Here is a 12412-nt window from a genome sequence, read left to right as displayed (position 1 = left end):
AAATCATTTAACATCTTTTTACCACATATTTCGCTTAATGCATCTCATATTACACGTTAATGATTGCAATGTTTACATTCGCGCATATAATTGTTCATAATGTCGCGTATATGATTCAAGTATAACAATTCTATCGACTGAACTGTTAATGCATTGCGCATGCGCGAGCATGAAGATGCGCGCGCATATTGTAATTATTATATGTGATCTAATTGAATAGAAATTTTACATAATTTTATATCATTATCATTGCAAGCATTAACAGAATGGAGCTTTGTATTTCATATGACTACGACAGTGTGAGTAAATATACATATGTTTACTCATGTGATGTTGCTAAGCTATAGTTTCTTAGTCAGTTTATAGGTTAGGATCTTCTGGAGACAATATTCATAAATCTTATGACACTAAGATGTCCCGCAACATTTTTTTGCAAAACAAAGTCTAGATCAAGCTAGCTGCTACCGAGTATTATCAGTTGTTAGATATAATTAGACGATTTCACTCTTTTTTCGTATTATTTTAAGATAAGCTCAAACTCAAAATTTGTATATGGCTACCCTATGAATGCTCTTCACACCGTCATAATATACGTTACGTCTGTCTGTGTTTGTCTTATTATTCCATAACGTGATTTTTAAATTTTTATGCAAAGTTTCATTCAACGTTCAATTGATTACTGTGTAATATTATGTTAAACCCGAGAGAAGCCATTTAATTCTCGTCACTGGCGTGGTATTGGAATACTGAATTTACAATACTTAATGCCTCATACAAACACAAAACGTATTCGTAAGTTGAAAAAAAAAAATGTTTAGCCGTAGGCACAATTAACATGGGCGGATGTTTCCATATTGTATAGGTAAAACTGTTGAAGATGATAAAAAGTTATGCAAAGAATGCTTCGATAAAAATTCTGTATTGTCGAGGAATAAAAAAAAAAGTTGTTTTTGTGCACAAAGAATGTGGAACATGCAGAAAGCATAAAAATGATAACCACTGAGAAACAACGCAGTTCTATCTGTGATTATTTATTCATTTCGTATTGTGGTTGCATTTCGTTTAACTCGTCCATGTCCATATCGATTTCATAATCAGTTATCGTTCATATTTGTAAAAGTTTGATGATTTCAGATATTGTTTATTGAAACCCCATGCAAACTGAATAATTTATAACATTGAGGTAATGAGCTTACGAGCTTATCGTTTGTACATATCGGCTAATCGTCTCAGAGTATTGCGCAAAAGTATACTCGGAGACAGTGGTAGTTCAATATTTTACAAGTAGGCAGGGTATGATCCACACTTACGTACTACACCGTTCAAAAAACGGTATTTCTGTAAATAAATATTTTTAATTAGCCAAATTAGTCATGGCACTAATATAGCCTGAAGAATTTAGACTTTAAATCAATACAAAAGAAAAAAACGAAGAAAGGTTACCGAACAAATGTCGCTGACAGATCTCCGAAAATAGATTGTCATTACAAACAAATTGGAAAATGTATCAACGAACGAAAAAGAAAATAAATTGACGAAAGCTTTTATTACTAAAAATACGGCATTTCCTCGTTGTGAATTTTCATGCTGGTCATAAATACAACAAAGCTGACTGACTATGCGGATTAAATAAAGTAAATATTGTTACTGGTTTGTTCGGTTCACAAACACTTTAATCAAACACCAATAATTCATTTCATTTAATACTTGAAATGAACGGGTGGAAATGTACTGACTGAAGTTAAATTTTTATTATTTAAGTTCTGATTAAATTATAATGGTAACCCATATATATGGTTGTGCTGTGAAGTGATAACTCTTAATAAACGATTAAGGGACGTTACAGCAAAACACCGATCAATGCCATGTCACTGTCACACCCATACCGTTAAACCAATTATAAAGTTGCAACAATTCCATCTAATACAATAACAAGGTCTGTACATTTTGTTTATATATGCATTAAACATAATTAAAGGTATGGTACGATGTTCGTGTCGTAACCGCCTTATGCATAAGAACGTCATTTCCTTAATTTACCAACTGTCGTTCTAAATGAAAACAAACTGCGTACACACAGATAAAATTGTTATGGTTGATTGAGATTAGAAACGAATATTGATGACTGTTCAATCGAAGAGGTAGCCCCTCATGGCTCCGATGCTATCGATTGGTGATGTAAATTTAATTGAGTAAGGCAAACATAAATGACTTATGATTCCATAAATATACTATGGGCAATGTTTATGGTTTTCCTTGTCTTTGCACAAGTCAGACAATGCGAGAAATGTGGAAAATGAAATAATTTATCGCCGGGTATGATTTAACGACGTAAAAAACATTTTTTTTTCCTTTACACATTATCGATGATGCAGGCCTTGACTCAATAACATCATAATCGTAATCCTAATACTATTGATCTAATAACATTAGCATGTTTATCGTTCGTTTTTCGCTACATCTGTAGTTATATTTGTACTGTTCGACATCATAAAATTCGAGAAAGATTTTTTTTACTATTTTTTATTATCATTTTATGTTTTTGTTTGCAAAATATTTATTTTGAAACGCCAAATCAGCAGCACACAGTAACGTTTTGATTCCAATATAAAAATGCTCATCTACTTGTAGTTCATCTTTCTTGAAGTGAGTAAACACATCGTGCTTTTATTGTACATTCAGTTTGTACGAGAAATCTGCTAAAATCACATCGGATTTACGATTGTACACTTACTTTGAAAGTCGTTATTCTATCACTTATTTCTGAATCAAAATACAAATCTAAATTTTCGTGAGCGAATTGAAGATTTTTTTTATTTCAAACTTTTACGACAATCGTATAGCAAACAATATTAAGATATGCTCTGCTATTGCATAGCCCTTTAAATCTTATCACCGCTACTGGTCTATTTACCATGACCTTAATAAGAGCTGGTTGTTGGAGGAATCAAGCGGAAGAAACTGCGGTTCGGTGGAGTACATCAAAGGACATTCAATGTGCGATAAAAACAGTAAAGTTACAAAATATATGATGAGTCGGTCCCATTACAATCTCCAAATGTATGTCAGTTATGTAATATACTCTAAATATTACATAAAAATTATATTAAAAAGGTTAAGCCCGGCTCTGCGGGAAACGGAGATGTGTACCGAAACAAAGTTTTTCGATCAACATTAGCAGAATTAAAATTTGGTATGATAGGGAAGGAAAATGATACTTAAACAGATTAAAGAGATTCCTAAGGGATGGTTAAACCTTAATTTATCATTTGATAATTTTTTTCCATATCCCTCGTGAAGGCGTGTCTCCACGAATTATTATTATTTTTTTTAATGTCGTTTGGCAAAGGGTACTCGTAACCATCATCAACACTTTTCCATTTAAAGTCTGACATTCTGTTGAATTAATTATTTGCTTTAATTTTGTACCAAACGAACACGTGCATGAAGTTGTAATGATGTGAGTGTGAACGGTGTATGTAGTTCAAAATCTTTTTAGACTTAGGTTCATGGTCACTGGACACAATATCATCGATTAATATCAATCTGTAGTGGGTAAGGCATGCAAAACGTGAGAGGAGTGTTTAGAAAATGGCAAGAAAAAAGTCTTTACCAGATTGGAATGTAAAATGTACTAATACGAATCCCCGACCAATGTTTCCTTGATCAAATTACTGATGTATTTTCAATTCTACGTTAATACTGGATTCAATCTATTAAAATTAACGTGCAGGCCCTATTTAAAGTTTTGATTATAAATAGGCCAATATCTGCCCATACATTGGGTGTTCATTTTGTTTGAACAATGAACTCTTTTCTGAAAACCGTGGAGCTATTTACACCTAAATTGACTCCACACTGGCATAATAAACAAAATCTTCCATCGCATAATTATAAGTCAACTGAAACTTATCTGCACAAAGCAATTATTGAAGACTGCTGTTCACGTTATCTATCGATCGATCTTACACAGTTCAATGAACTAGTACATATCACGACGCATTCGACATTTAGACATCATTTAGATTATTAGGTGTACATACGAAACACATCAACTTCTATCCAAAATGTTGTTTTAGTTGAACCGTAAATATTATGTAATATGCCTGCACATCACATTAGATTCTAATGAGATTTACCTGCTTGCAGAGTCGAATAAATCCTTAATATTAACTACTACACATGTAATTAAAGTGAGATTTATGTGGATTTATGAAAACATACAAAGTTTAATTAAGTTTTCGTTTACATTCTTGAGAAAATTAGATTTGATGAATCTTCGCAATGAATTCATTGAAAAATACGACGGTGTGATAAATTCACGAGATTTTTGACGACAGTCCCATGTTTCAGTTGTACTCTATTCAGTTGAGAAAATTCAGCATGTTTATGAATTTCGTTTTCGTTGACTGTAAAATGTTCATTGTAACACCATCACCTTAACTTAATTACATTCAAGTGTTTCGCTAAATTGATGGACACAAAATAAACTTTGCAACGAAATGCGGTTTGAATCGAATATAATACACACGAACAGATAAACAACAACGTATAAATGTATAACGTACAAATACTATAAGTATACCCATAACCATTTATGTATGCAATCGAATTCGTAATAAAAATGTGTATATAAATGTGTATATCGCACACATAGCTCTTCTACAATCTAAAAGTTTCGATAAATGGCTACACTACTTTCAACTACATGAAAATGGAAATCTATGACGTCATTTTTTTGTATTTCTTTATCGAAGACAAGAACCGTATTAAAATATCAACCGCTCACTAGCGATGAAATGGTAAGGCAGATTCTTAATCGGTTGGTTTTTTTCTTCTTCTTTTCTTTATTGAAAACAGAGTTAACTGCGGTACCTATATATAAATATAGGAGAATGTATATGCCAGCGAAGAAAAATATAAATTTCTGAAATAACGAATGAAGCGGTCGCGCATTTAGTATTGAAATCTATGTCGTTGACGACATACAAATGTAAAATGATATGTTCTTGGAGTTGATATGAATTACAGTCGAGGAAACAGGTACAAGCTACGATATAAGCTCATTTTTATTGGACCCAGAAAGTCTAGTTCCTTGGTCAATGTTGATAAAATTAATGGGAATTAATTATTTGAATGTTTAAAACAAGAAAAAATGCGAACAACCTATAATGGAATAATGAACGTATTTAGATAGTGACAACTCTTACTTTCGTTGAGTCTGCTTAAAAAAAAGTTTTCATTTTGTTTGATTAGAGACGAAAGTTTAAATGTTAAATGTCTGGCTTGAGACGTTCTTCTCGTGTTATGGTGAATAAAATAAAATGAATGATACAAAGGCATACAGTTCTTGCGCTCGAAAAACAAGTAAATCGATAAAATAATGAAAGAAATTTTGAAAATAAATTTCAAAACAAAATTTCCCTGACTTTGTTTTATGAATTTTTCAACAATATATTTTCAATTACGTCATAGACTTCCACTGCACACATGTCATACTTGAACGACCGATTTTTTTTTTTCAAAACACTCACCCTAGTTGTAGACGACTTATTTTTCAACAAGCTCGTATTTGTGTGAGAATGAGACTTCGTTTCAGTTGGTGCTGTCGTGGTGGTTGTCGTTGTACCCGATGTTACATGATCAGCTGGTAATGATTCAGGTACTGTTTGCAATGTGGGCCTCATGGTAGCAGACATTTTGAAAACAGGAAGATGAATTGAGTTCCTTCGTTTAACTTAAAATACGTCGACTTTGATGATACGTAAATTAATTTATCTCTACTTTGTTTGCAACACTGAGTAACTGTTGTTTTGCTGCGAAAAGGTGATGAAAATTTCAAGACGCAACAAGCGTAAACAATCACTTGTAATTGTTGTACTGCACTTTTTCCTTTTTAGAGAAACGGGACGTTATCATACCGTTTTCGTTTCTGATATTATTGAACACACACTACGTTAATATTAAATGTATTTTACTGTTAAAACACTTTAAATCACATAAGAAATACTTTCATGTGAGTAGAGCTAGCCTTTGAAATTGCTTGGAGTTCCAAAGTAAATATTTAATGCCGGGACCTTGAAGCCGTTGAATTGGCGGAAATGTATGTATATCTGTAACAGAAATTTTTATTATTATCAATTGAGAGAATAAGAAATCAATTGAAACGTTTATAAACTATTTACGAATACAAATACATTGATATGAGAGATATCTTAAATACGCGTTGTCTTACAACAACTGGCGATCTTGAATGAATCTATGGTTCATTGCTAATTATCGCGTTGTTGTGAACTTTGTATGCAAGACCAAACTCTCTACTGACTATAAAAATACAACTTTGATCAGTCAATGGTGGTGTTAGCCGTATTATCATTTAAACTGCGGTTTAGTAATTAAATCTTTTACTTCCGTTGTTCAAACTATTAGTGGTGTTTGAGACGGAATCTTTTACTTCGTTCACTTTAACACACATTTTGCCATTTGATTTGTCAGTTTAGAGACCTCACTAATAGCTTCGGTCAATACGGTCAATAACAAGTGCGGTCTTTACCACCGGCTTAACGTGACTTCCGAACTTTCGGAGTATGCGAATACTCTCTGAAGAAATTCAGGTGCTTAACTGATATAAATGTAGACTCGACATAAGCAAACAAATTAATAGTATTTGGGTTATACAAGTCATACCGTTTGTACATCGTTGCAGCCACCAAACATGCTGCAACTACCCAAATTATGAAGCTTGAGGGAACTTTTAGGCCGTTATGGAATTGTTTGACACGGGATTCGAACCCGGAATTATTTCGGTGGTACGCTAGTATTTCGGTGGTAGGCTAGTACGTAACCACTGAGGAATCGCGTCCGACAACAGATCATTGCTTTATTATGAAAACTATGAAAATAGCAATAAATAGATTCAGCTTCTTCAGATGAATTGACTGATTGTACGAAAATGTCATTACATTCAATTGACTTCGATTGATGACAACAACATCTCACGCTTTATGATTCTATTTTCTTTTCCTTTTTGAAAATTGCGCCATAGCTAATATTATCATATAAATCGACTTATATAACACATGTAGTCAATCAATCAACGATAATGTCTGTTTGCGATCGGAGACTTGGTTGTCTGCGTTAAAAATAGAATTTCGTTCACATTGCAATAGGCAATAGACGAATCGATGTTATTAGTCTGCCTAATAAATTTCTAATTGTAAAATTGAATACATAAAATATTGAGCATAACATCGTTGTAGTATCTTTGTTAGGCGTATTATCATAAAATGTTTGTAGGTACTTTAGTCCTGAAACATGCCACGAAATGAATAAATAATCCAAATATTCGAGAAGGCATACAAACGAACAGTTTAAATTGAACCCTTAATTAAAGTTCAATTTTCCTTTTTTACTTCAATGTATGACAACTTGAGTAAGGTAAAATCGAAATACGAATTTGCGTCAGAATATTTTCGTTTTAAATTCAACCTTCGCCCTTCAATTATATTTAAATGTTAGCACATTTTTGTATAGCAGCATAAGGTGTACACTGTACATACTACATAATTAAAAAAAAGGAAACAGAGAATTAGTGCGAATGCGAAAACAAATTTAGCAACTCAATCAGAGTTTTATTTTAGGGATGCACGTTTTTACATGTTAAGCACACATGAAATTGAATTGAAGGCATCAATCAGTCAGTTAATTCAATTTTCATTTAGGGTTTATTTTCACCCATTTAAAAATCAATGATTTTGCTATTTATCAACAAGTTGCTTTTAAACCGTCAACAAATCAAATATTATAGTGAAATAGAACACCGACTAATCCCACTACCGTACCAGAAGCTGCTTACGCTTCAAATTTATCATTTCAAAAAACTGTTAAGAAAATGATCAATCATCATCGTTGGCAAATACAATTCATTGAAAACTGCCAATAAGCAAAAAAAAAAACACTTCGTATGACTAGACAAACAAAACTGGAGGCACTACCTTTATTTATGAACAAGTTATCGACCCACTCCACAACAAAACCAGAATAAAAATATATCGTCCGCTATAATCATAAGATTCAGCAAATATTTCCACATGCGACAATGACTTTTTATGTTCCAGCCCGTTCATCGAATTCGAATAACATCTATTCCATAACTTAAATTAGAAAATTGCTTCGATTTATGTAGTCAAATGGATTCTTTTTTGACAGAAAATCAATATATCCTTTCCATTTGCATACGTATGTTTCGAGACTGGGAGAGCATCGTTTTATTTATCACCGAAAAATCATTTTTCCAACGAGGAAATTGCTTATTGGAATATAAAAAATATGATTTCATCCGGATTTTGGATATACCCTATTTTGTGGGCTGATATATTTTTGGACATTTTGATGGATATAATAGAAAATCATTAAAAACGTTTGAGAATATGCTCTGCTCGTTATACATATGAAAACAACCTGTAAACATTATGAGCCTTTTACAAACAGCGGGCGTAACCCACTTCATTATTGTTTGAATTTAGCTGCTTTAGTTTAAAGTGCGACTTATTCAGTATTAGTACGCATCGTTTGTTTGACGCAAAATCTTTTACTTCAATTAGTTTTAATTAGGCCCATTTACTTGGGTAGGTCAGATCCCTTGACTGAATATATTTTTAATAGATTTTTCATTTTTTTAAAATTACATTTCATCGTGAGTACTCGAATATTATCCATGTACGAACTCAACCTCAAGAAAATTCTATTGAGAATTACTCCCATCTCACTACTTCAATATTCCCCATCAACGAACTGAACCGCATGATTTTCGTGGTAACAAGTGGTAACATTTTAAAAATATTATATCGTGAACTCAGCGTTACTCAGTGATTTTCTGTCATATCACCCTGACTTTCAGTCAAGGCAATAAACATTTTGTTATTAAATATAGCTAGAAGTCGTCGCTTACGTCCCTTATATCGCTCATTGTTCTCGATAACAAATGATTAAAAGTTCAAACGTTTTTATTCGCTACAGTCAATTCTCCAATAGTTTCGGTATGACATAAAAATAATAAATGTTATGGCTTTCCTCAGAGAGCGTCCATATAAAAATTTATGCAAACAAAATACTACCATCTGAGTATCGATGTTATAGATATCAAGGAAAACAACAAACATCCACTTTATGGCGAAGAAAGTGTAGCAAAACTTTTTATGATTCATAATTTTAAGCTCAGATTGGTAATGAATGGGATTCCATTTTTTTTTTGTGGATTTTGTTATGTACTTTTGTATTCATGAGAGAATCTTCAGAGTTTCACAATACAATAAATGTAGTGATTCGAGAATCTTCTTTTTTTGTTATTTATCCGAATAAAAATTGTTGTCGAGTTATTTAGTGGACCCTCCAGACGTAATTTATTAAATCCAATAGCCATACATTAACTTTTATTGCTTTTTCCGTTCATTTCCGATTTCATTTAATCGATTTTTCGATTAGTCGACAAAGTTTCCATCAACCTATATACAGTGACTCCTTATGCAACGGTCACATACATTAAAACAATGTAAATTCAGTGTTTGAATATTGACACAGGTTTTTCTCAATTAAAATAACTCATGCTCTCACTTACTCTAAAATCACTTAGATATTGATTAGATACTCTTTGGTCATATATATACCATCGAACCTTTCATTGCAACTTTGAATTGCAAGTGGACTTCGGCCCGTTCAGACAGTTTCATATCTGACACTCATTAATATTTATTCAGAACAGAAATCCATTGTGAGAAATAAAAGCGGTTTAAACTAAGGTCAAGGTGCTCACAAGATATATGTGGACCTACCCACTTATTATACAGTTTGTAACGCAGCAAATCACAAATGTATTATTGAGTTAGTATAAGGGACTCAATAAATAACTGTCGTTTGCTTACAAAACGTTTTGATGAATACTACATATGCTGATGAATAAAAAAAAACGAAGTAAAAATAGCCGAATGAAAGCACAACCATTGACGCAACAGAATAATTGAGAATTGCTATTGGATACTTTGCTACATTGTCTTTGCTACATATAGGTTTGATACTTATCGATTTTTCCAAAATAGAGTATGGTGTAGCGACATTCCTTTTCTTCGATAGGATGTTATGTGACTAGTTTCAGAATATAGTGCTGCTGCCTGCAGCAGAATTATATGATCCAATGTACAAACATGTGCTTCCATTGAATTTTATTAGAATCGATTTTTTTGTATTATTTTCTACTTAATGGTAAATTAATGTAGATTTCAGCCATAAAATTATTAATGCAGAAAATTATGAATGACAAATATGACAACGGCAATTATGCTAAAAGCCTTATAAATTTGGGTAATAATAAACTTTGGATGATAAATAGCTCATCAAGGCTCGAATATATGAATTTGATCATGACGAAAAATTACGGTAATGGAAAATGGGTTAGCGAAGCGACTTTCTTTTAAATTAAAGTTTAATTAACGACGAAATGGATTTTCTAAAAAAAAATCTGAATTGGAAGGTCGCAGCTTATATGGACGAGATGCAAAAAGGAAACCTCGGTTGGCCTGTAGAGGCCATAATTTTTTTCGGAACTTAGTTCTTTGCCCTCTACTTTCTGGTGATAAAACTTCACTCTGGTAAAATATCAATGAAATGTCAGAGCAGCGAAGTTGGTTTACAAAAATGTACTAGAACTGTAATACAATAGAATTATGGCTCTAGTTTCCCTATACTAATTCTTAGGTTAAGCAGTGACCTTAGAATTCTTACAGCGTTACTATAAATTTACTTGTCGATCTACATATCCAATGTTTACTAATAAATTTTACATAACCAAATGTCAACAACAGAACCGTTTTAACTTTTAAGTGCGTATTTTGTACCATATCTCTAGGATAAATAGCACTAGTACAATCTCAAATATCTAACAACAGAGTAATCATTATTCAAAGAAAACAAACAACTGTTCGCATCATCAGCATCAGTTTTCTGATGGAATTTTGTTGGCATATTTCCATTTCACTACACTGTAATAGCACTTCGGTAAAGCGCAAAATTAGAAAATTGAGAAATTAAAGACAGTGATTAGTGATCTATTTTCAAGGACTCATACTACAATAGACTCAGCATATGATTTCAGAAAATGAGTTGAACTACCTCTCGGCTATATTTTCGTGTGTTCTAGGTAATAGTGTTAAATGGTAGTTAAAATAGCTTAACTGTATAATTTACACCTTTTCAAAGCTAATTCGTAGAAGCAACAGGAGGTTTTGGTTACGGTCACAACACCTATGGGTGAAAATCAATACTGAGTTCTACGCAATATGATGATGTAATTACATTGTACTGTCATCCCGGTGCATACATTTCTACTATTTCAAAATTAATTTTACATTTCGTAATGGAATTCATTATGCATTTCAATTAAAATGGTAAAATGAGATGCGTTCGGTATAATGTTACTTAAAAATTCTTTTTTCCAACTGCACAAAATTAACAAGATTCCAACACATACACATCCCTCGCCCAGCACACTTTCTTTATTTACACAAAAGGACAATATAGTTTCATACTCTGCAATGGCACAAATGACGAATGACAAAGCCATACAATATCGTTATAGTGTCCGCTTTCCAAACGGGCGGAGAAAATTTTCCACAACATATAACACCCAGCATGCTAGCTATGTATACACGAAATTTGCTCGTAAGCTCTGTGTGTACACACAACGTTATGCTTTGAGTGTAAAAATGTCATTTCCATTTAGATTCTAAAAATTAAATAATGAGGGAGAAAAAACGGTGCCCGAGTGTCCTTATCCATCTAACACAATCATAAGGTGTCGAGTTATCCGAAAATGCACGTATACAACCCTGCCGCCGTATAGAAGCTACGTATATATTATGAAAAATTAGAGCATTTTTCTACGTTGCATAGTTCCACGTATAACGAACTATTATAGGTCAAATGTCGAAAATAACTTTGAAAATTTCTTTTATTATTTATATTTTATAAAACGAAAATCTATTTTTCATTTTGTGTCTGTAAGTATATTTTTAGTTCAAAGTTTGGAACATTATAATGTTGTTGACGCCGTGTGTTTGTGCTCGAATATTCATGCATTTAAAAAATGTTCTCGGATATATTTTCCCGAGTAGTAGTTTAAAGGTAAAATTGGTATTATGGCACAAACTCATTAAGTTATTATTAATATATTCTTCAAACAACAGAAATGAAGAGTTGTAATCCAACTTTGAACAGTTTGTAGTGCAGGAATAATTTAGTGGAAGTTTTTATCTATCCAAGATTCACTTTAAACGTTTTTTGTTGGGCTAGTGGTGTTGAAAATAGATGAATATTTTGTATTTAATTTATGAGTATCAGCTACAGTAACTAACAGAGTTTG

At 32.5% G+C, this 12412-nt stretch overlaps 1 protein-coding gene across 3 annotated transcripts in view; it reads right to left on the bottom strand.

The window, feature by feature from the left end:
• Positions 1-12412, bottom strand: part of LOC119071142 (MAP/microtubule affinity-regulating kinase 3-like) — a 77687-nt gene that overhangs the window by 51754 nt on the left and 13521 nt on the right. For all 3 annotated transcript variants that reach the window (XM_037175867.1, XM_037175868.1, XM_037175869.1), the window contains exon 2: positions 5535-6113. In XM_037175867.1, the coding sequence (XP_037031762.1) occupies positions 5535-5699 (165 nt within the window). In that variant the 5' untranslated portion in view covers positions 5700-6113. The remainder of the gene's footprint in view (positions 1-5534; positions 6114-12412) is intronic.

Source organism: Bradysia coprophila (assembly GCF_014529535.1).
Source record: "Bradysia coprophila strain Holo2 chromosome IV unlocalized genomic scaffold, BU_Bcop_v1 contig_144, whole genome shotgun sequence".
In the NCBI taxonomy this organism is placed as follows: Eukaryota; Metazoa; Arthropoda; class Insecta; order Diptera; family Sciaridae; genus Bradysia; species Bradysia coprophila.
Note: the sequence above shows the minus strand (reverse complement) of the source record. Positions and strands in the feature narration are given on the sequence as shown.